Consider the following 25,648-nt stretch of genomic DNA (forward strand, 5'->3'; position numbering starts at 1 on the left):
ATAAATAAATACAAATAATAAAAAGATAGATAAATAAAATAAGTAACTAAGAAAGTAAAAAAACAAAAAAAGATAATTAAAACGTAAGTAAAAAAAAAAGAAGGATAAATAAAATAAATAAGTAAGTAAGTAAATAAATAAAAATAAATAAATAGTTAAATAAAGTAAAGAGGTAAGTAAGTAAATAAATCAGAATTAATATTTTTAATATACACCTTACCCTCATGAATTTTAAACAAAAAAAGTGTTACAATAGCCATAAATAAAGATTGAAAATGTGTTATTTCATTATTTAGTTGTTGATTTTTTACACTTTGGTGGTCATGAAGCTCAAAACACAAAATGTCCAAAGACACAAAAACAACTGGAATTATGGGCTTTAGCTCTCTCAATCAAAACAAGGAGTGTGGTCCTGTTTAATTTCCATAATCCTCCTAATCTAGTTACTGTAATCTGAAGTGTTTGTTGTTTTGTGTTGTTGGAGGTTTTTTTTGTGCAATGAAGTTTTATGAAATGTTGTGTCTGTTAGAAATGTCTTCTCTAAGGTCACCACAGAGGAACCAAGATTAGGTTTACATTTTCTTTTTATAGTACAGTTTTTTATTTGACTTTATGGTTTTAATGGTTTTAATAAAAACATAATGGAGAGCTTTGTGTTTACTGATTATCTATTCTTCCCGGTTTGACCAGTTTCCTCACCGCAACACTTTCATAGACATCATCATAAGTCCTTGAGTCTGTTGAGGCCCCGCCGGAGGAAGCAGCAGTGGTAGTGGCCCATCTAGGAGGAAAAAACAGAGAGGCAGAAACAGATGTATTTCAGGATAAAAGTCGCGATAAGAGACAGAAATGTCCAAATAAACACACACAGAAGCACACAAACAAACAAACGCTGTGGGAAGTGACTCACAGGAAGGAGTGTCTGGCTGCGTGCCGGATGTCAGTGAGCGTGTCCACGTCGATGTAGTCGTAGTGCAGCTCTTCAGGGAGAGTGGTGCTGCCGGTCTCTGCAAACAAAACACCCAGCCAGCGGCCGAGATCCTCTGAGCAGCTGGCCTGACGGACACATAAACAAAAACACAAAGTTAATTTGTTTCAGGAAAAATGAAGGTGTGTCTTCCATTCTGTCTCCTCTGTCTTTATTCTGTATAAACAGTCAGGATAATTAAACTACATGAGATCTCCTCTGCATGTCAGACTCAGGATTGTTTGTTACCAACATTAAATACCTCCAAAGATGCCAGCTCGTTGCCCCCCTGCAGGATGTAGAAGGAGAACGGATGTTTAGGGCCGAGTCCGCCCGTCACAACCTCTGCTCCTTTCAGTGGCACCACAGCGACTGGAGGCCGCTGGTCTGCGGGGTCCTTCTGCAGGTACAGGCTTCCACCTCGCACCACGCACCAACGCTCCTTCCAGGAGCCGCTCAGACACACACTGAGGTAGCCTGGAGGAGAGAGGATTCAATGTTGGCTCAGTCAGCCTTTATTTTTTTTAATTATACACATTTCAAATTCCCTTTAAGTGACATATAATTACAAGAAACAGTTTCCACACTGCAAAAGAGAAATCTGCTCCTTTGTTCGGTTGAAACTAAGTGAGACAATTAAATCCTGAGCCCATTTTTCCACAGTATATCAAACAGAAGTTCAGGAAGTATTAAAACAAATCTGGTTCTTCCAAAATTTTGCAAGAATGTTCAAATATTTCACTATTAACCCTTTGTTTACTGACTTAAAGCTGCTCACTGAAACTTTTAGTTTGTGTCGATTTTGAAGCCCCTTGTCCTCAGCATCTCAAAATCTCCCTATCTCTTCTTCTCCTCTATCCCTCGTTCCAACACGGTCTCAGCAGATGTGTGTCTAACATGAGTCTGGTCCTGCTGGAGGTTTCTGCCTGTTAAAGGAAGTTTGTCCTTGCCACTGTAACTTGCTAAATGCTGCAAAGTGCTCTGCTCATGGTGGATTAAGATGAGATCAGACTGAGTCCTGTCTGTGAGATGGGACTGGATCTTAACCGGTCTTGATGTTGGGTCTTTGTTAATAATAGAACATAGAGTACGGTCTAGACCTGCTCTGTTTGGAAAGAGTCTGAGGATAACACATGTTGTGATTTGGCGCTGTATAAATAAAGATTGATTGATTGAAACTCTCATTCTGCTTTAATTTAACACTCAAATGTGTCACTCATTGTGGGCTGCTTCCTCAATGTGCTGTCAGTAGTCTGGTCTGACACTGACTCCTTAGCATTAAAAATTAATATATAGAAATTGTGAGTCTTTTGTAGGTAAGAGAGAGACATCAGTTTTAAACTGTTCTAAAACCAGTGCAAAATTACTCATTGCAGCTTTAAAGATTGGCAATAAGCATATACTGTATAATGAATGGACGTAGTATCCGTGATGTCACCCATCTGTTTCTGAAGCCCTGTTTAGAGTCGACCATCAGTGGGGGCCATATTGGAAATGCTGAACTCAACCTAACTTCTGTGGAGCTAGTGTGAGGTAAAGAGGCGGGCTTTGAGCCTTCTCACTAACAGCTACAGTGTTCCCTCCTGTCAATCAACAATCAAGTCAGCTGTGCCTCTCATTATGCAAAACTCTTAATCTTAAAATCATATAAACTGCTGAGTTATGAAAAAATTAACCCACCGTACAGTGTGTGCCGATCGAGAAATGAGCTATTCAGACTAAAATCAACTTTTGAACCAGGCTGTAAACATGTTTATTTCTGCTGTAAAGATCGGCTCTTTTGAATGAGTGTGTATGTGGTTTCCAGTACTTCCAGAGCCAGCCTCTAGTGGACGCTCCAGGAACTGCAGGTTTTAAAACTCCTGCATTGGCTTCAATTCTTGCAGCTGGAGGTTACCATGTGGCATTAAGTCATTACTTAGATTTGAAGTGTATTTACAGTAATTAGCACAAAATGTTTCAAATCAAACCTCTTCTTCTGTGAATGTTAACCACAAATACTTAAGTAGACATTGAAACAGTCTTTAGTCACCTACTAATGAGTGTTTCATTAGTGGTCCAGTCAGTAAACCAGGCACTTAAAAAGAGGCTAGTCAAAGGGTCGATCCTCACCACAGCGCGGGTTGTCATGATGGCTAGCAGAAGAAGTAGACTCTCCTGGTAGAGGAGGTTTCTTTTTGGAGAACGTGATGATCCGATTGATTTTCTTCCCCGCTGCTCTGCTCATCGACCCCGTCAGCTCTGAGAAGGCTCCTCGTTTCCCCCGGCCTGAAATCCAAAATCAAACACACCCCGGTGAGACTGTTTCAGGGTTAACAGTGAGGTCAGAGACTAAAGGAGAACTTGAAGTTTATTCCTCACACTGAGTCGACCGAGTGGTGCACTGCAGTCCTTTTGTTTTCTTTTGTTACATGAGCAGTGTCAGCACAAGTTTCTCATTCACAGAGTTCACATTTTAGGAATACATTCAAAGAAAAGGACTGAAAGATTGGAATATTAATGTATTTAATGTCACAGAGGTCTTCCACTTATTCAACACATCCCTTCCCTGTTCACACTGCATGTTCCAGGTGCAGCAGCACTCAGCCCCGCCCACTTCCCGTGATGTCAGCGGGACACAATCACAGGAAGAGGACAGGAAGGATGTCATATCTGTTTGGGCCCCACTTCCCGTCTCTCCCTCTCTCTCATGTGTCTTTAGGTTCAGAGTCGCTCGGTCAGCGAACAACACTGAACAAACAGGACTGTGTTTGACCTACATTGTGAGACAACAGTCAGATCTCTGATTCATAGATTCACCTTCCTCATTGTGTGGACTGATAAACAAAAACAGTGCGTGTGCTTTGATCGGACTCTCAAACAGGGGGTGTGATTGTGTGTGTCTCCAAGGTTTGAAATCCTCAGGGGGGACGTTTTTGGAAAGTGAGGATTTTGTAGCTTGGAAGAAAAGTTTAACTTCATATTTTTAAAATGAGAAAGAGAAAAGTCTGATCTTGTCTAGTCTTCATCTTGTTTTAAAGTTGTGCGTTAAAGAGTTGAATGTAGAGTTCTGTCAAGATGAGGGAAAGTGGGATCCAAACGGAACAACCACCAAGTGATCAAATGGAGGAAGAAAGCAAAATAAAGAAGGCCAATACAAACAGGTTCCCTTTGAATAAACAAAGCTTTTCAAAGATAAGGAGAAAAATAAACCACAAAGCATCTGGAAGACTCAGGAAACCTCTTAGGGACGCCTTAAACAAAAACAAAAAGACCTGTCTGACTTCAAGAGAACAGTTCTCAGGTTTTCTGAAGCTGAAGCAACAAACACAACGCAGAGAACATGAAAGAGATCCGCTCTCTAACTCAGAGGGAGAGCTAATGAGTCAGCACCGAGCACTAGAGTCCGAGAGTATATATAAGCTTCACACACCTGCTCCAAATCAGGAGCAATCAGGCACACACACCTGACTCTGCTCCGGGATGATTACCTCATGGAGAGTGGCCGGACTGATCACCTCTAAGTCGCAGCCGTAGACTCCAGCTGCTATAACTACTAATATCCATCTCCCCACTATCATCTCCCTCTCTCTCTTCATCTCCCTCTATCCTTCTCTCCAACCCGGTCTCAGCAGATGTGTGTCTAACATGAGTCTGGTTTTGCTCAAGTTTCTGCCTCTACTTTGGAGTCATCTACCAGTCAGGGTCCAGGAGGCAGAAACCCTCTCTACTTTTAAGAGTAGGCTTCAAACTTTCCTTTTTGATAAAGCTTATAGTTAGAGCTGGATCAGGCTTGGACCAGGCTCTTATGATGCTATAGGCTTAGACTGCAGGGGGAACTGACACACTGGGATCCTGTCTCTCTGCCTATCACTTACTTTAACTCTTCCTGTCCCATTAAAGTTACTAACCATAGACCTTTCTGGAGTCCCTGAGCTCCCTTGTCTCGTTGGTTCCTCTGGATCTCTGCTGCTGTGGACGTTCCAGACTCCAGCTGCTACAACTACTACTATCAGTCTCACCACAATCATCTCTCTCTCTCTTATTCTCCTCTATCCCTCTCTCCAACACGGTCTCAGCAGATGTGTGTCTAACATGAGTCTGGTCCTGCTGGAGGTTTCTGCCTGTTAAAGGAAGTTTGTCCTTACCACTGTAACTTGCTAAATGCTGCATAGTGCTCTGCTCATGGTGGATTAAGATGAGATCAGACTGAGTCCTGTCTGTAAGATGGGACTGGATCAGTCAGGGTTCGGGAGGCAGACACCCTCTCTACTTTAAAGAGTAGGCTTCAAACTTTCCTTTATGATAAAGCTTATAGTTAGAGCTGGATCAGGCTTGGACAAGGTCTTAGTTATGCTGCTGTCTTTAAATGGGAATACTGATACTAACAGTCTGTAGTATCTCTTTTAATCAATAATCAATCAATTTATTTATAGAGCACCTTTCAATGAATCAAATAAATTCAAAGTGCTTTCCAGCGATTGAAAACAATAAATTAAATATATAATGACTAAACATAAAATATAAATGGATTCAGAAGTAGAGGCTAATACATATAAACTGCTATAAAATGTATATAAATAAACAATGAAGTGAATTGTTAAAACAATAAAAAAGTAAAGATAAAAGCAACAAAAATAGCAATAAAAATGAGTTATTAGATAATAAAATTGAAGATTTCAAATGAAATATAACAGTAGAATATTTAATGTTGAATTATATGAATTTATTTTAAAAAACTACATAAAAGCAAGACTAAATAATCTTTAATTTACTTTTAAAAGTCTCTATATTCATGTATCCTATCTCAATAATAGCTCCATCATGAAGGTAACCTACTCAGTGAGTCAGTGGAGTCCCGTCCTGGTCCCTGCTGCACGGTGGACTGAGTGTCTGCTGTTGGTCCACTGTCTGAGTCTGACGCCTGACGGTCACACTGCAGCACCTGAGGAAGGAAGAGAAGAAGCTTTAACAATCTTTCTACATCTAAAGAGGATGAGAATGAGTTCATACCAGCTCACACGGTACACATCCTAACAGAGCAGAACCATGTGAACTAATCTGACACAGGCGCTTTCAGTTATCCAAACATTTTCCTGTCACGGGTCGTAGCTGCCCTGTCACTGTTCATTCGGCTTGTTGGCTGGTAGCAGCGGTTTCCCAAAAACTTTGTTGAGGGTTTGAGGCTCTTTGAAAAGCTGCCAGCTTGGCATCTGCATCAATGTCGCCACATTTACTGCTTCTAACTCCAAGCCAAGGGAACAGTTGTGTCATGCGTGGGCTGAGAGCAGTGACGTCAGCGACTGACACTGCAATATAAAAACTACAGTATGGATGCAGAGTGAAATACGACTCAGCGGATAAACAAATACATAAAGGGGTGAAGTGAGACTCTGGTGTCTTTTAAACACAAGGAACACACACACACATTTACACACAGAGTACACACCTTGTCCAGCTCCAGCTTCCTCTGTATAATTGGAGATGTGGACCCTTCCAGTCCTTCAGTGTTGCTACTCTGGCTGCCAACATCTTGCACCACCTGGTTTCAAAGACAGAAAATATTGTGTTCTCCCTTCAAACACACCCTCCAGTGCTCCCCCCTCCTCCTCCCACTCCTCCGCCCTCTCTGATATTCTGAATAAAAGGTACCTTAAGCCATCGCTGGGCCTGCTCTTTACTCTGAACCGCCAGGACCAGAGCTTCGCCTCCGGGCAACGAGAAGCGTAACTCGTGTCTCTTTTTCCGGCCTTCCTTCGGGACGTAGATGACATTGCAGAGACTCAGCGGGAGCTCTGTTTGAGGAGAGCTCTCTTTGATGCTCTTAAAGCACTGAGAAAGAGAAATACAGACACACTGACTTTGATGTATCACTTGGACGATATTCTCCTCGGGTTCTTAAATGTTACTTTGAATTTCTTCTAAGAAAGACTGTTTTTGTGGAGCACTTTTGAACATTTGTAGTTTTAATTTGAACACAGAAACCTTCCTGATGTTGTTGTTGAACTTAGCTCACTTCCAGTTAAAATTGAGACAACAAGAGACTCAAACAGCTTCACTCTGTTTGAGATTTAAAGGGGACATATCACGCTTTTTTCATCAATATATATTGTTCTAAGAGGTCCCCAAAACATGTCTTTAAAGTTTATGCTCAAAAAAACACTTTGAAATCAGATTTTGGTCTGCCTGAAAAGTCCTCTTCTTCATTCCTCATCAGAACACTCTGTTTTCTCTCTGACCACGCCCCCTCAGGAAGTGGATGTGCCTCGGCTCTCCAGCACGTTGATCTAATGTTTACATGTTGGCTGAATATACACGGCTGCTCAGAGATCACGTTACTTCAACCCTCTGAATCTGATCCTGACGGAGAGGCGCCTGTAGCAGGACCTTTCTGAACCATTGGTCATAGATTTAGTGTTTCTTGTTGTTTTATTTATCAGTATGTAGACGTGTGTCTTGGTACACAGCTACGAACGTGTAGCTATGTGGCTATGCTAACTAGCGCTAGCACTTATCCATGATAAATAAAAATCATCCACTAGATCTTTAAATCTGCAGACGTGGGGAGTAAAACCGACCTCTGCCAGAAAGGCAGCAGGACCTTTCTGAAGGATTCGCCACAGATTTAGTGTTTCTTGTTGTTTTATTTGTCAGTATGTCGACGTGTGTCTTGGTACACAGCTACAGCTACAGCTACAGCTATGAACATATAGCTATGTGGCTATGCTAATTAGCGCTAGCACTTATCCATGACAAATAAAAATCATCCACTAGATCTTCAAATCTGCAGACGTGGGGAGTAAAACCGACCTTTGTGTTTATTAAGACAGCCTACAACTAGCATGCCTCCCTCCTAAGCTCCTTGTTAGCACACATTTGTGCAGGTAATGAAAAACGGAGGAGGGATTCAGTATTATTTTATACAGTCTATGGGCTGAACAAGCTCCGAGCTCTGACTCCGTGACAGACCGGATATTGTTGTTACGTAACAAAAACACGGAAGTCTGAAACGGCTCGTTTCACACACATTTACAGAAAGGTGGAGAAATCAGAACAGGGGCAGAATGGATTTTTTTCATTCTCGGGGGGTTTGTAGACAGGGACACATATTTCAGGTAAAGAACCATTAAAAAGTCAATTTTGCATGATATGTCACCTTTAAGGATAGATGAAAAGTCTGAAATCTGATCAGTCATCAGTGTCGTTGAAATTTGCAAGTTTTGTCCAATAAAATGAGACAATTTCTGATAAATGACTCAAATATGATCTACAGCAGGTGACCAAATACACTTCAGCTCTATTGTTAAATCATTTTTAAGACAAATACTTATTTTTTTTGTTTTTTGTTTTCTCATTTTTGTTTTCCGGATGTTAATGTGACAGATTAACATTCAATATTTTCTAAATTGTTTTGTATAAACAAACACTAGTTTGTTTCTCAGCATGTGTATATTTTAACTGCTGGATGGAGGTCACAGCTTTACTCTTACACCGCTTAAATGCAGTCAGCTCTCAACTCCTGCCAGATTATCAAGAACCAATCTAGCTCTTCTTTTTTGGGATCTATTCTGGATTTAGGCGACATGTTGCAAACACAGATATTATGTAAAAGAGATTGAGACTGTGATATTTAACACCTTTCAATATCTGTTGATTAGTTGCACTTCACATAGGTGTTATCATATTGAACCATGTGATCACACATTGGGTATTTTTCTCATCATTAAGGCCTGAAGGACTTTATTTATATTCATCATGTTTGTTATGTTAGGAATGATAGATACTCTAAGCCTCCTCTACTTTTCCTTTCTGTTCTCTTTACTTGGACTGGTTCTTATGTGGGAAATAAGAAACGGGAACAGTCGTGTCTGGTTTGTTTTGATAGTTCAAAGGCATCTTTTCCTGAGGTGCGAACAGAGATGGTGCTCAGTCTCCTTTAAATAACGTCACAAGACTGAGGTGGTGCTGCAGCTGTGATGTGATGAGAAACCAAAGAAGACTCACAGAAATGTTCCATGGCAAAACTTTGAGGACACGAAAAGAGCTCCTTTATTTACCTGCAGCTTGTTGTCTCGGACGACGACTAGCTGTTTGGCCCACTGGCCAAAGCGTTTCTTCCGTAGCAGGAAGGCACAGATGCGACAGTCCCTCATGGGCACATCTGAGCTCTCCTCTCTGTGGTCCCGTCCTTTGGCCTCTTCATCCTCTTCTTCATAGGACTCATAGGAGCTGCTCAGAGCATCAGAGTCATTGTCTGAAAAACACCAAAAAAGACACACATGATAAATCTGTAAACACTCACTTTTGCATGGATGTAAAATGTTGCATATTCATGTAAACTGTGTATAAACACAAGAATGGATGCAGACTCACATGAGTTTTTAGGAGGTCCATTGATCTGGGTGATGGGGTAGTTGTTGTCTGCATCTTCATAGTAGGCGTCCTCCACTGAGTTCCTGGATGCTGCAGAGGAGAAGCAGAAGATCCAGATGAGATACATGACACTGAGACAGAGAGACCTGCAACAACTCAGCTGCTTATGCATGTGTATGTTGTATGTATGTTCTTGATTTTGAGTGTGTGTGTACTGAACTGTTCATGTTGGTGGTAAAATACTGAGGTGTAGATCCTGGATCCAGTGGAACAGCCTCTTCGTAGTAGTCATCAGGGAGGGGGGTGGTTGGCAGTGGAGGGGGCGTGTCCGTGGGCGTCTGAGGTGAAACATCATATCTTAAGTTATAAAGACCAAAAGAGAAGAAAGACTAACGAGGAGAGACTTTAAACAACTTACAGATTTATTCAGATGATTCTTCTCCTCTTCCTCTTTGTCCTCTTTGTGCTCTTTCTGTTCCACTGGAGACGCACTGAGCATGTGCAGATCACAATCTGGGGGAAAATATACAGAAGATCTAATTTAGTTATATTAACACTTCTGTAATGGCATCAATTCTTGCAGCAGGAGGTTGCTGCTTGGTTTTGACCAATCAGAATCAAGCATCTTACACCGCCGGAACATCAGCAAGAAGGCCGCTTGATAAATGTTATTAATCATGTAGATATTGTGAGATGCTCATTGTAAATTTGAAAGAATCCCTTCATGACTTTGAATATCTACTCACCGAAATCATCAAACAGAGACTCCACAAAACTGGTTCCATTGCCGTAGAGACAGCTGTTCATGTAGACGTCTGATCCATTGACTGTGGAAAGGATAAATGAGGGGTTAGAAATAGGATCAAAGTAAGGGTTAGGATTGTGGTCTATACTGAGATCAGGAGAGTCAGGATTACCAGAGTGAGCAGAAGAGGAGCAAACAGTGAGTTCTCAGTGAGTTCTCAGTGAGTGTCAGTCCTGAACAAACTGAATTTTTAGACAAATAAATCATACAGAGATCAGACGGAGGGGGAGTCCAGACTGGAGCCTCTGAATCTTTGTACCAGAAGAACAAAGATAACCAAAGTCACAAAGTGCGTGCGAGAGCTTTCCAAACTTGTAAAGATTTCTGAAAGTGTTTCTGAGATTCAGCGCGGGGAAAAAGTGACTGAAGCTTCTGGCTGTAAAGAGCTGAACTGATGTGGAATATAATTATGAGCTGTGTAAAAACCCAGAGGAGTGAGTCTGGGAAGGGCTGCCGGGGTCAGTTCAAACAACTGAGAGGACATGTTTACATGTTTACTTTCTCCTTTCTCCAACCTCCTCTCATCGGCCCTCTTTAAACTTTACATTTGATTATCCTCTTACCTCAATCCCTTTAACATCTCCCACATCCTGTGTTCTTGTGGGTAAACAAGCAGCTCCTATAAAGGCCTGAGGCGGTGCGGTGCAGTGTCTGCACAGATGGCTCATGACAGGAATTTTAGCCTGAGTAAGAAAGACTTGCTCTGTCCTCCTCTAAATAAACACTGTTGTAAAAGTAACCTTGGACAAATTGCTCAAATCTAAATTGCTCTGGCGAAGCTGCAGCTGAAAAACCACTTCTGTCACCGGTCTCATTCATGCTTTGAAATTAAATTCACGCTTGGAAGTTATGCTTTTGATATTTAGTACACATGTTTATTATTATTAAAGGTGACATATCACGCTTTTTTCATCAATATATATTGGTCTAAGAGGTCCCCAAAACATGTCTTTAAAGTTTATGCTCAAAAAAACACTTTGAAATCAGATTTTGGTCTGCCTGAAAAGCCCTCTTCTTCAGTCCTCCTCAGAACACTCCGTTTTCTCTCTGACCACGCCCCCTCAGGAAGTGGATGTGCCTCGGCTCTCCGGCACGTTGATCTAATGTTTACATGTTGGCTGAATATACACGGCTGCTCACAGATAGCGTTTCTTCAACCCTCTGAATCTGATCCTGACGGAGAGGCGCCTGCAGCGGGACCTTTCTGAACCATTGGTCACAGATTTAGTGTTTCTTGTTGTTTTATTTGTCAGTATGTCGACGTGTGTCTTGGTACACAGCTACCAACATGTAGCTATGTGGCTATGCTAAATAGCGCTAGCACTTATCCGTGATAAATAAAAATCATCCACTAGATCTTCAAATCTGCAGATGTGGGGAGTAAAACCGACCTTTGTGTTTATTAAGACAGCCTACAACTAGCATGCCTCCCTCCTAAGCTCCTTGTTAGCACACATGTGTGCAGGGAATGAAAAACGGAGGAGGGGTTGAGTTGTATTTTATACAGTCTATGGGCTGAACAAGCTCCGAGCTCTGACTCCGTGACAGACCGGATATTGTTGTTACGTAACAAAAACACGGAAGTCTGAAACGGCTCGTTTCACACACATTTACAGAAAGGTGGAGAAATCAGAACAGGGGCAGAATGGATGTTTTTCATTCTCGGGGGGTTTGTAGACAGGGACACATATTTCAGGTAGAGAATCATTAAAAAGTCGATTTTGCATGATATGTCACCTTTAAAGGAAATAAAGAGCTTTAATGAGCCAAAAATACTCTATAGACTTAAATAAAGTGCTGCTTGGAACTAGGGATGTGTCTGTTTAATCAACTTAACAATAAAATGTTGTCACCCTTGCAGGTCGGCACCAGATTTTCTTAGGATTCACTATCAAATGATCAATCGTTGTATAACTGTAGACCTGAAATGTGGGTCATTCATCATATCTAAACTGAATTTTCAAGCACAAACAGCATTAGCTTGTGGCAGGCATACAATATCTGTTTGGGTAGAACAGTGCAGCTGTGTGTGTCGGCTGTCCTTTAGGAGCAGAGAGAAGAACTAATTTCTTGTAACATACCCAGGCCTTCCTCACACTGGTCATGCTTTTGGAGCATCTCTGATAACAAGTGACTCAGAGCTTTAGGCTAAATGTGACTGACCTCGTAAAAGAAGCCTCTATTTTTATTTCTTGTGCTGTTGAGGAAGAAATAAAAACTGCAACTGGTGCAGAAGCACAGAAACACCAGTTTCATGTAAAGTAGAGAGTGAGTTAGTTTGTTCTTGGAGGTTGGGGAAGGGTTGGCACATGATGTTAATAAGATAAAGCACAGGTGGTTGTGTACACTCGTACCTAAAGTCTGTAAAAGTAGTATGGGAGGTCAAGCCTTCAGTTATCAGGCACCTCTCCTTTGGAATCATCTACCTGTCAGGGTCCGGGAGGCAGACACCCTCTCTACTTTTAAGAGTAGGCTTCAAACTTTCCTTTTTGATAAAGCTTATAGTTAGAGCTGGATCAGGCTTGGACCAGCTCTTAGTTATGCTGCTATAGGCTTAGACTGACACACTGGGATCCTGTCTTTCCCTCTCTCTCCTCTCTCAGCCTGTCTCTTACTTTAACTCTCCCTGTCCCATTAAAGTTACTAACCATAGACCTTTCTGGAGTCCCTGAGCTCCCTTGTCTCGTATGTTCCTCTGGATCTCTGCTGCTGTGGACGTGCCAGACTCCTGCTGCTACAACTACTACTATCCGTCTCACCACTATCATCTCTCTCTCTCTTCATCTCCCTCTATCCCTCTCTCCAACTCTGTCTCAGCAGATGTGTGTCTAACATGAGTCTGGTCCTGCTGGAGGTTTCTGCCTGTTAAAGGAAGTTTGTCCTTGCCGCTGTAACTTGCCAAATGCTGCAAAGTGCTCTGCTCATGGTGGATTAAGATGAGATCAGACTGAGTCCTGTCTGTAAGATGGGACTGGATCAGTCAGGGTTCGGGAGGCAGACACCCTCTCTACTTTAAAGAGTAGGCTTCAAACTTTCCTTTTTGATAAAGCTTATAGTTATAGCTGGATCAGGCTTGGACCAGGTCTTAGTTATGCTGCTATAGGCTTAGACTGACACGCTGGGATCCTGTCTTTCCCTCTCTCTCCTCTCTCAGCCTGTCTCTTACTTTAACTCTTCCTGTCCCATTAAAGTTACTAACCATAGACCTTTCTGGAGTCCCTGAGCTCCCTTGTCTCGTAGGTTCCTCTGGATCTCTGCCGCTGTGGACGTGCCAGACTCCAGCTGCTACAACTACTACTATCCGTCTCCCCACTATCATCTCTCTCTCTCTTCATCTCCCTCTATCCCTCTCTCAAACACAGTACGTTTAAGCAGATGTGTGTCTAACATGAGTCTGGTCCTGCTGGAGGTTTCTGCCTGTTAAAGGAAGTTTGTCCTTGCCACTGTAACTTGCTAAATGCTGCAAAGTGCTCTGCTCATGGTAGATTAAGATGAGATCAGACTGAGTCCTGTGTGTAAGATGGGACTGGATCTTATCCTGTGTTGATGTTGGGTCTTTGTTAATAATAGAACATAGAGTACGGTCTAGACCTGCTCTGTTTGGAAAGCGTCTGAGGAGAACATTTGTTGTGAATTGGCGCTTTACAAATAAAGATCTCCTTCATCGGAGGCTGCCTTGTTTACCTGACAGCTGCAGCGACTCCAGGATGTTGCGTATGGAGGCCATCTTCTCAGAGGTAGCGGGGCTGACTGTCTCCATGTCCAGCATCTTCAGCAGAGAGCCCAGCTCGTTTACAAGTCGCTCCATCGCCACTGCAGAGCACAGAGAACACAAGACAGATCTGGATTTACAGGCCGTACTCTTTAGTGACTAACACTGTCTCATTCAACCATTCTGCAGTCTTAACATGGCTAACATGCTTCTGCTGTTACACCAAGTGCATCAGATATCAATTTAACACACACACGCACAGAAGTACAGACGTGTGCCAACAAGCATGCAGTCAGTGTGGAACTCAGCTCACCGCCTGTCACAACAGCTGACAGGGAGGAGACCCTTACACCCTAACATATCACCCATTCATAATGTTTGCTGTGAGTTTCTGTGTGTTCTCGTGTTCCTGCACCCACACAGATCAAATCCCACTTTCAGTTTTTAAACTTTCTTTGAAAAATCATAACTTTCATGTTTAATCCTGACATCCTGTGTGTCCATGAGTGTCTCTGTGTGCGTCTCTGTGTGTGTTTTGTTGACCTTGACTTCGCTCCAAGAGCCCTGCCACACTCTCACACATCCTGCCTGCTCAGAGCTGACAAAGAGGGGAGGAAAGGAGGGGGGGGAGAGAGTCAGAGAGAAAAGGAGATGAAGAGGAGGAGGGGGCAGGAAGTTTCCTATCCTGAAGGAAACAGAGCCAAAGTAAAGGAAAATCTGCAGCTCCGCTAGAGATAGGATAGGATATGACTACCTGCCTGCTCATTCAGCGGATCACTCATTCATGAGAAACATCACGCGGGCAGATGTTTGAGGAGACGGGCGTTAGTTTGGGTCTTAAGCTGAGATGAGTGACCTTTAATCAGATACAGAGCTGAAGCTTCTATCTCTGCAGTAATTCACTTCAGCCTGGCTTTGAAAGTGGAAAGTTTTACAGTCCAACTATTGCCCGCATGCTCTTAAATACTCTTTGTTTCCACACAGCGGAGAAAAGTTATTCTGGGAAACATGCGACCTTTGTCACTCTTGGAAGTTAAATTGTAGATTTCATTCTGCAGTTTCACCCAGAGTGAAAAAAAACAGGCTGACAGGAAGTTCAAGGAGACTTTGTGAGGATGCTTAAACCCAGAAATGTGTGGTGGAGAACATGATCAACCTCGTGCATAAATTTCCTTTAGGAGTTTTAACCTTTAACCTTCATATGGAACAAATAAATTGTTACTATATCGAGCTACTAGCTGCATGATTTTGCAAGAAAGAATAGGTCAACATTGTGCAAACAGAGAGCAGCAGTGATCAGACAAACACACTAAAAGCTGACCAACAACAACTTCCATAATCAATCAACTGTTTCAAACTTCTTTAGAATAAAAATTGAAAAGTCTTCATCCTGAGCTTCTTTTCTTGGTTCCTTTCTTCCTCTGTCACAGATCTTTTTGTTTGTTGAAGAAAAGTGACACTACACAGCAAAGCTTCAGGATCAGGACCACACCTCAACCGCACCCTCCCAGCACTTTTATAAATTCAAACCTCTTCCTCTCCTCACCTTTCGTTCTCAGGTTCCACATCCCTCCCTCTCCTCCTACCTATTTTCTTTCTGTTTCATTCTTTCTTTCTTTCTTTCTTTCTTTCCTTTTATACGTAGCGCTCTTAAGAGGGGTTTGTCATACCCGGGAGCTACCACAGATACTTTAATAAGCTTCCTGAAACCAGCAACATTGAGAAATTCAACATCAAATTCAGAATCTCTGGAGCGTCGTAGGCTTAGCGGTTTATGTGCATTTACAAAGGCTATAGTCCTAATCGCAGCGGTTGCAAGTTCGATTCAAAGTCTCACCATGTCTTCTTTGCTCCCCATATTTCCTGTCTTTCTTATGAATGAATAATATAATATAATAATATAATAATAATGCTTTCAGATACAATAAGATCCTCGCACCAGTTGGTGCTCAGGCCCTCATAAGAATGAAGGAATAATGTAGACAAACTGCTTCTGTTCCTTTCTTTTCTGGTACTGCTGATGTTTTTGGGTAATACTATGGATTATACAGGATAGGGAAAACTCAGTGTTCCTTTAATTGTTCCATTTTTGGTCATTGTTGTTTTTTTTGTGAATTTTATTGTGTGAAACAAACCAGTGAGATTATGTAAAATGGTATTCTCTCTTTTTGTTAGATGACTACTCACACAAACTGTAGACTTTTGCTCTTTTTTAATAAAATAAATATTCATTCCTTCATTCATTCTTCAACTGTACAGTCAAGTAAAGCCCAAAAAAATGCCTAAAAATATATATTAACAAATAAATAAATCAGAATCACTATTTACATTAACAAAACGTTGTCAAATTACATCCTGAACTACCAAGAAACTTCTCATTGAAGTGATCAACAAACAGGGGATTGTAAAAGAAGCTGTAAGTACACATAGGTCAGGGATAATGTGTAGCCAGTGGGTCATTATGCTCACCCTGAAGAGATTCTACTTTGCATAGCAACCTGCTCACTATACATCATCCTGTTTATTACCCAGCTGCAATCGTTGCTGTTGCTAATTAGAATAAAAAACCACTGACCAATCAGGATTAATTATTTAATAATGAAGGTAGAAAAGCTGACACCTTCCTCTAATATGATGAATGATGTGTTAGAAAAAATTATGTGGAAAGTTATTTATTATTTTTTATTATTATTATTATTATATGTATGTATCTATTTATTCATATGTATAGGTTTTCACGATGTAAAGAACTTTGTAATGTCTGTTTTGATAAGGGCTCTAGAAATAAACTTTATTATTATTATTATTATTATTATTATTATCATAAAACCAAGTTTCTGGCCGTTGGCAAATAAAAATGCTTTCATTGAAAATCTCTAACTCTTCTGAGAAATAAAATCTGGTTCAAAGGTGAGGTTAAAATAAGATCAAAACAGCCTCTGCTTCCCTTACATACAGAGATGACAGAGTCAAAGAAAAGCCCTCAGTCTCCCATACCCCCCCTCCTCCACATCTCCCCCTCAGTCTGACAATACTCTATTGTCTCTATGAGGGCCAAATTTAGACGATCACAATGCTCCGCAAGACCAGAGCAAACAATACCATGTCAGAAAGTCCAACACAAACAAAACAGGAACCAACACACACACACACAAACACACACACAAACACACACACGGTGGAAGAGGGGCGTGGCTCACTGCAGCTGCATCGTCTCGATCCGCAGGCATTCTGGGGTAAAGGATATTTCTCCAGCAGCTGTGTGTGTGTGTGTGTTCAGTGCGTGTGTGTGTGTGTTTCTCAGCCAGCAGCTGTGATTTCCTGTCTTAGCTGTTGACAGAAGCTTTTCTCCACTCCTTCCTGATCCTGACTCTCTCCTCCATCCTTCTGCGAGCCTCACCTCCTCTTGCTCTTGCTCTTCCTCCAACTTTTTCCTATACTCTCCCTTTTTCCCATTTCCCCCCATCCTGCTGTCTCCACTTCTGTCCCAACATCTCTCCGTTTGTCACTCTTAATTCTGTTCTGAATGTCCGCCTAAAAAAAGCTTGATGAAGTTTCAGACCAAGGCCTCGGTCTAATTTCAGTTTCTTTAAATTTAGCTCCACTCAGACAGCCAAGGCCATCCATTAATTAACTCTCTCTTTCTTTCTCTCTCTCTCTGTACCCATTAAGTCTCTCCCTCTATCTCTCTCCATCTCTCTCTCTGTCTCTGCATCTCTCAGGGGGCACCCGAGGGTTCAGAGGCTGAGAATCAGCTGTTCTGGAGGCTTGTGGTCTGTCTCACCACAGAGGGATCTTTGTACACCCCCCCACACCACTCCACACTCCACCACACACACACACACATTGACACACACACACACACACACACACACACACACACACACACACACACACACACACACACACACACACACACACACACACACACACACACACACACACACACACAGATTTCTTCTTTAAAATTCCTCTCCACCCTGATGGACACACATACATTATTAATTTATCCTTTACACATCACAGTATTTTCAGACGTACAGTCAGACTTGTGCTCTGGACAGTGTGTATACGTGCTTTAACATATGTGTGTGTGTGTGTGTGTGTGTGTGTGTGTGTGTGTGTGTGTGTCGCACACAGGCTTCCTGTATGAAGGAGGTCAGTCATGGGACCTTGAGGCATGCGCCTCTCAGTTCAACTGATTGGGCATGTTTGGTTCCAGCTCAGAACAAAACTCCTCACTGCTGCTGTTTATCTCACCACGATGTGTTTACTGGCGGCTCGGTGACGCAGAAATCATACATCTCTCCTCCTAACCTGATGCTTTCACTCCCATCTATTACACATGCAACCCATCAATCACACCAAACCCAGGCTAACCTCCTCCCTGACACACCTCTGCAATCTCAACTTTAATCTGCTTTGTCTTTGGAAGCAGTGAGTCGACAAGTTTGTTGTTTCCTGAGGCACATTTATCTGAAAGAGTCAATTCAAGATAAACTGAAGTGTCACTTTTTTGATTTAAGAACGATGTTAATCTGTCAAAATGTCTGAGGCTGCTTTTCTGCGTCCTCATGTTCCTGCCTCCCCCACATCCCAGAGGTTGAGGTCCCTTCAGATCCCACATTCTCCCTTCCACTCCTTCCCTTTCTCCTCTCCCTCCCTGTCTTTCAACTCCTCTCCCTCCTCTTCCTCCCTCCTCCGTCCCCTTCTCCAGACACCCATCCTCTCCAGACCAGGGTCAGAGGTCAAGTCTTGGCGGCCCCAGCGGCTCCCTCCAAAACAAAAGTCTACTTCAGAGATCCAGCATCCTGTAATTCATATTTTGGAGACAACAGTCGATTGGTGTCACGGCTCGCCCCGGGGTTAGCGGTCAGTCAGACACTTTCAAAAGTCCCCTCCAGAGCCGGGCTGGAGATCTTTAAAAAGAAACAGCTGGGGGAGAAGAGACAAGAATTCTCTCTTTTACACATTCTTTCAGTATCTTATCACGGTCCTCAGATAGTAAATAGTGAGGAGACACGGGGAACAGAGGAGCAGGCACCGAGGCACAGCAGGAGTTTAATCTAACAACCAGACTGCTGTGCTCAGGTTTCACCAGGTAAGTATCTGCTCACACACTATGATGACTGTGGCTGACACTCACCACATGGATAACAAGCTGAAGATGTATTTTGGTGAAATGTAGCTGTGGGGATTTTTACAATCTCTCGTCTCCACCATAAATAAGAAGCACTGCTACCCTACCAAAAATCTGTCTGGGTTATGTACTTGATTCTGATTGGTTAAAACCATGGACTGTATAATAAATGGACGTAGTATCTGTGACATCACCCATCTGTTCCTGAGCGCTGTTTTGAAGCTGATCGTCAGCAGGTGCCATATTGGAAATGCTGAACTCAACCTAACTTCCTCGCTAGTGTAAGGATAAGAGGCGGGTCTTAAGCCTTTTCACTAACAGCTACAGGGTGTCCGCCTGTCAATCAAATCAGCCATGTTCTTATTTGGGCAAAACTCATAAGTTTTAAATCTTTGAAAAAAAAAGTTATGAAAAATGTGTGTGCTGATAGAGAAATGAGCTATTTAGACATAAACTCATTTTTTGAACCAGGCTGTAAACATGTTTATTTCTGCTGTAAAGATCGTCTTCTTTGAATGGGTGTGTATGTGGTTTCCTGTGTTTCTGCAGCCAGCCTCTAGTGGACGCTCGATGAACTGCAGTCTTTAGCACTTCCACATGGGCTTCATATTTTAAGACCGGAGGTTGCCATTTGGTTAAAACTAGGGATTCAAATTTCAAGTATTTTCTGTGATCGATCTTTGGAAATGTTAACGATCAATTATCGATTAATCATTAAAAGACACGTAAGCTTTTTTGAGTAAGTTCTTAACAGTCAATTGATCAGTAGTTGATTAATTGTTGACATCCCTATTTAAAACCTCATAAAAACAGTAATGATAAATTCTAAATAGTAAAGGTGACACTAGATCAACCTGATCACCCGCATAATATCAAATCAGTCCGTGTAAGGACGTCTGGCATATTTCACCTCTGCCTGTTGACACTGTGGCAAAAACGTTGATTCTGTTAGCATTCTAAAGCAGCAGGCTAACCAACATGGAGGATATTTGAGTTAGTTGCCAACCACTGCAAAGCAACTTAAACCATAAGTAATAAGTGATAAAGTTGTGCCATTTGCTTCATTCATGTTTAAAGGTGTCAGCACGCACATAACCACATGCTCACTCTACACTCTCCCTTACTTAGCAAAGACTTTGGAAAGCGGGGGAAAATCTAGCTTGACTAGCGTCCAAAACTTAGAGAAATCTCTTAAGTGCTTTATTTATCAGGCTTAATCCTCTTTGTTCTCTGTGTTCAACTCAAGGTGCTTAAAATAAACCGTCTTTGTGCTAAACTGAGCTAATCAGCCGCCAATGGTAGCTTTATATATCTAAGGCAGACATCAGAGTCTGTGTTTAACAGTTTAATACATCTCCAAATAACAATCTTCAATTTGATGTTTTTGTAATTTACACTGAATTAAATGGCTGAATGTCATATTTACATTTTGTGTCAGCTTAAACCAGCTAATTCATAGCTAAAAACAAATGAACATTGTAGGTAATATGCATTTTGCTTTCTTGCCAAGACTTTCAAGAAAAGATTTATGTCTATTTTAAGTCTCAACTTTAAATATGAAGCTGATGTAAGTGTAAATTTTAACGCATAGGACAAACAATGCAAACAGTTAGCCTAGTCTGTCACAAAGGTAACACAATCCCCCAAACAGCACCTTTAAAGCTGTCTTTTAACCTGTTGTTTCTCAATTGATTAATCCATTCAATCAACAAAGTGTTGCAACTTGTGTAAATCCGGGAGATAAGCTAGATATCTTCCCCTTTACAGGTGTTAGGCTAAGCTTTCTGCTGGTGGGAGCTTCATTTAAAGCACGGACATGAGGGTAACTTTATTATCTAAAACTCAGCATAAAATAAAAGATATGTATTCCCTGCAACGTCAGGTCTGAAATAATTAGACAGGTTTACAGGCCCAAAGATATGAAGCTGCATAAACATGTAACTCCTCTTACAAAGTTGAAATGAAGAACTGGCTATTGAGGAAATCTGCTCATTAGATTCCTTGCCAAGATTTTTAAGATGTTTTTCAAGGTCCTAAGACTTCTGATAGAAGTTATCACCACAGATAAATCCCACTCTAACACACAGACAGAGATACTCCCACCCAAACACTATTCAATGGTTCTTTCTGTTCTGTTCTCTCAGAGTGATATGGTGGTGTTGATGATAAGACCTGCAGCTGGATATAATATGATCCAGTGTCAGGTTAACATCGGGTTAGTTTCTGCCAACAGCTGAGCACATGGTGTCTGCACAGATCTGCTTCTTCTCATATCTGCTGCAGATAAGCTCACTGCACAGGCTGGAAGTGCAATGCAAACTTACAAAGGATGAAACACTTTTACAAAGTTAGAGACAAATTTACATTTTAGGAACATTTTTATAAAACAACACTTTACCAAGAACAAAACAAAGTTACAAAATCAGAAACTCTGTTACAAGCAGTGAGACAATTTCACAACAACGGGACATTTTTACCAGTCCTGAAACAAAATTACAAAGCAGGTTCTGACGGATTTCAAAATAAAAGTCATCTGTGATATGAAAATGTGCAACAGCCAGGGGATTAATATTTGACATTACCCTGTTTCCACTAAAATACTTTGATTCAAACTGATGAGAGAACACCTCAAAGTGTGTTCCAGCCAATCACAGCTTTAATTGATTTGGAATTTCAAAATAAATGTATATTCTAAATTTCCAATGTTTTTTTTTTTGAAATTCCAAATCAGATACAGCTGTGATTGGCTGGAATACATTTTGAGGAGTTCTCTTATCAGTCTGAATCAACATATTTTAGTGGAAACAGGGTAATGTCAAATATTAATTCCCCGGCTGTTGCACATTTTCATTTTACAGACGTCTTTTATTTTGAAAATCATTGGTACAGTCCTTTTCCGTCAGTTTCTGGACTTGTAAAAATGTTCTGTCACTCTGTCAAAATTGTGTAATTGCTTGTAAAAGTGTTTCCTTTGTAAATTTGCACTTCCCAGCCACCGTAGCTCTCTCTTACCTTTAACAGGACAAAAGGTGACAAAACACTGATTTTAAGGAGGTCGACGAATGTTTACAAAATGCCTCGAATGAAATAGCTTCAGAGTTTTTCGACTTCCTGACACTAGAGGATGGAGAGAAGGGGTAGGGTGGAGGATCACCGGGTGAGGAGGAGTAGGAAAAAGGAAAAGGAAGTGTAAGAGAACCACGGTCGAGGTCAAGGCTTGTGTCAGTTGTTAAACAGATGACACATGTGTTATTGTGGGTGTACAAATACAATTAGGAAAGCACGTACGAACTCCACTGAAGATTACATAAAAACTCTCCCTGTTGTTCTAACTCTGCTTTACTCATACTCTGTAAAACTTTAATGTCAGTTTCTAATATTATTGTTTTTCCCACAATGTGAGTATTCTCTCCTTGAGTGCACCACAACACTTTGTTATAATGCATTTGCTGCTTTTGTCAGCAATTTTCATGCCATACATTTTGACTTAGTTAACTTATTCATGCCTAGCTAACTTATTCATGTCTTTAAAGTACTTCTATACCTTTCTTTGTACAGGTAGTATTTTTATTTTTACTTAGAAATTTCCAGTTTTTAGGTTTCTCTATTTATTGTCCTTACTGTCTTGTTGTGTCCTTACTGTCTTGTTGTGTCCTTACTGTCTTGTTGTGTCCTTACTGTCTTGTTAAGTACCAGTGTTCCATTCACAACGTCAAATTCCTTGTGTGTGCAGATCACTTGGCAATAAAGATTTCTTGATTCTTCTTGATTCTTGACTTACCCCAGAATAAGTCAACACATGTTTATACTATATTGAAGGACGCCTTATTAATCATGGTTTGCACACTGACTCACCATCACACTCATGGTTCATGTGGACACTTGAATGAAACAGCTCATTGTTATTGACGTTTTCAGGATGAGGTGTGTAAACGTCTGCTGGGAAAGAAGCTTGTTCACAGACAGTATGAGGTCTAATCTTACTGTAGTCAACGTATTGAGCAATGTGACAATTTAGTTCTTAAAACTAAGCTCTCATTTATATTATCTTCATCATCATCATCACCATCTCATAATTATGATTGCAGCATAAGAGCTTACTCAAAGTAGGCCTGGTTAGGGTGCTTTAAAATCCTTAGTGGTGCCATCACAACAAAAGTACAAAGACACAAGGTGTTGGAGGAAGTGTGGAGAAAGGAGGGCCAATCACTTTCATATCTTTTGTTTGTCTCCTTTAATTAAGTCTTACTGGCTGAAGATGCAGAAAAGTATGGAGATCATTCTGGGAATTACACTTCCACTTACATTTGAATTATTATACCTTGGAAAAATGGCAGTAGAACTTACAGGCTTTGCAGATAAATATATGTTTAGGGTAATGTTCATTTCAAGTAAAAAAGCCATAACACTGAAATGGCTTACGGCAGAGATACCTAAGGTCAAGGATTGAGCTGAAGGGATGCAAAGAATCTATACCATGGGAAAACTGATTTATTTGACCAGATTGGAAAGTACACAACAACAGCTAGATTACAATTAACAAGATAAATGCAAACTACCACCCCCTTGGTTCATTGCTACAGATTTCTAAGTGTTAATGGTATTCATATTGTTAATGTATGTTATGTTGTCAGAATTGTTAATATTATTATCACCTTCATTATTATCAAAATTACTATTTTATTTACTTTACTTATATTATTTCTTTACTTTTCCTCTGGTCCTTTCTCTTGGCTTATATGGCTGTTCCTTAAAGTGCAATTCTAAAGAAGGGCCAGTTGCTTTATGGATATATATTTTCATAAAGGTAAACTCTCATTAGATGTGTAAACGACTTCCTATTATCAGTCACTCTTATCAATTGATTTGAAGGTTGTTGTTTTACTTAATACATATTTAGTTTTACTAAAAAAGAAAGAACATGTTTTTAAGATGTATTTAAACGTGTTATAATGGCAAGATATCTCAATTAAAGATTATAACAAAAAAGAAAAAGCAAGAATAATAGATTTAAGGCTATATCTTTCTATTTAAGGGGATTCACAATATATTTGTGTAAGTCAGTAACTAAATAATGGAGCTATTGGGTATATTAACCTGAAGGTGTGTTTAAAAGGACATCAATAGGTAGGTAGATAGATAGATAGATAGATAGATAGATAGATAGATAGATAGATAGATAGATAGATAGATAGATAGATAGATAGGTAGGTAGGTAGGTGGGTGGGTTAATGGATGGATGGATGGATGGATGGATGGATGGATAGATAGATAGATAGATAGATAGATAGATAGATAGATAGATAGATAGATAGATAGATAGATAGATAGATAGATAGATATCTTAATTGTCATTGTATGGTGTAACAATGAAATTTGTTAGGAGCAGTCCTCCAAATACCTAAGAAGAAATAAGATAAAGCAGAATAAACTAAGTATTAACTATAAGAAAATAAACAATAGAATAAACATACATAACTATAAATAATACACAAATACACTGTGTGAAATGTACAATATATAAAACAGTTTAAACATAAACAATAGAGTATGTTATATTGTTTCCAGGACAGTAGACTTCCTCCTTCCTCCAGATTGCTGAGCTCTTCATCACCTGGTGTCACATAAAGCAGCTTGCTGTTTGCAGCTCTGTGGCCTGGAGGCTCTGAGACAGAGCAGCCATTCAGCTGCTGCAGCTTCACTTCCAGCGGCGCTGCTTCCAACAGGGCACTTCCCTGTTGGTATCAGATTGCATCACTCTACCTGAGGGGAGACACCGCCTCCTCCTCCATCACCTCCTCCTCCTCCATCCTCTCCATGATCCTCTCGTGCAGCGCACCATCCGGCGTGAAGGTGTATGACATCATCACTGAACCTCTACTACTACAGCCGTTAACAACAGAGAGACATCACAACTGAACAGGACTGATCCTTCTCCCCTCAGCTCCTCCAGAGGAATCACTCAAACTAAGATTTATATCTGTTTTAATTCATGTCAGACAGTTTCTCCAGCTTCATGATGAGTTTTCAGTGATGATTGTTCAGTGAGTTTTCCCCTATCACACTTTCACAGCTCCTCTCAGTCCGTTACCATCAAGACTCCCCATGTTAGACTTCTCTAACTTCCAGTCACTAACTGAAGTTCAGTTCTTTGTCGTGAAAACAAAGATGTGATATGAAGAAGAGAGGCTGGTACTCACCACTTTGTCGTTTGGAGTCCATGTCCACTCAGGTTTTAAACACGAGGGTTATTTCCGGTGTTATTCCTTTTCTGGCTTCATTCAAAAAGCGACGGTTACAACTCAAGGCGTGTTCGCCACGGACACAGCCGAGCTCTGTCAACCTCCGAGCGGCCGAGTGAGTCAGAGTGGCCGCTGAGAGTTTGGAGTTTGACTGTGCTGCCGCTGGTTCACCGTGCAGGGCTCCACCGGGTCCTAGTGCCAGTCACACTTTTTATTTTTTGACTTTAAGTTCTCCCAAATCTTTGTCAGTTATTTACACACCCTTTAATTATTATCAAATTATCATTTAATTATCACACCTATGCTCAAAATGTAAAAACACGACGCCTGTGCCTTTTTAGAAGTTGGACCAAAAGCACAATGTTAAAATCAAACATCTTTCAGGCTACATTTGCAACCTGTTTTAAGAGATTATTTAGTAGTTGACAGC

At 40.9% G+C, this 25,648-nt stretch overlaps 1 protein-coding gene across 1 annotated transcript in view; it reads right to left on the reverse strand.

Moving 5' to 3' along the window:
• Positions 1 to 25,648, reverse strand: part of LOC117812538 (actin filament-associated protein 1-like 1) — a 29,665-nt gene extending 4,017 nt beyond the window's left edge. Inside the window, exons 1-14 of the mRNA XM_034683383.1 lie at positions 25,177 to 25,648; positions 13,809 to 13,937; positions 10,066 to 10,146; positions 9,738 to 9,832; positions 9,540 to 9,657; positions 9,320 to 9,409; positions 9,004 to 9,200; positions 6,599 to 6,778; positions 6,396 to 6,488; positions 5,786 to 5,891; positions 3,080 to 3,235; positions 1,230 to 1,444; positions 911 to 1,056; positions 700 to 781 (exon numbers count right to left, since the gene is read on the reverse strand). Of these exons, the coding sequence (XP_034539274.1) occupies positions 700 to 781; positions 911 to 1,056; positions 1,230 to 1,444; positions 3,080 to 3,235; positions 5,786 to 5,891; positions 6,396 to 6,488; positions 6,599 to 6,778; positions 9,004 to 9,200; positions 9,320 to 9,409; positions 9,540 to 9,657; positions 9,738 to 9,832; positions 10,066 to 10,146; positions 13,809 to 13,937; positions 25,177 to 25,198 (1,710 nt within the window). The 5' untranslated portion in view covers positions 25,199 to 25,648. The remainder of the gene's footprint in view (positions 1 to 699; positions 782 to 910; positions 1,057 to 1,229; positions 1,445 to 3,079; positions 3,236 to 5,785; positions 5,892 to 6,395; positions 6,489 to 6,598; positions 6,779 to 9,003; positions 9,201 to 9,319; positions 9,410 to 9,539; positions 9,658 to 9,737; positions 9,833 to 10,065; positions 10,147 to 13,808; positions 13,938 to 25,176) is intronic.

This window comes from Notolabrus celidotus, chromosome 5 (assembly GCF_009762535.1).
Source record: "Notolabrus celidotus isolate fNotCel1 chromosome 5, fNotCel1.pri, whole genome shotgun sequence".
NCBI lineage: Eukaryota > Metazoa > Chordata > Actinopteri > Labriformes > Labridae > Notolabrus > Notolabrus celidotus.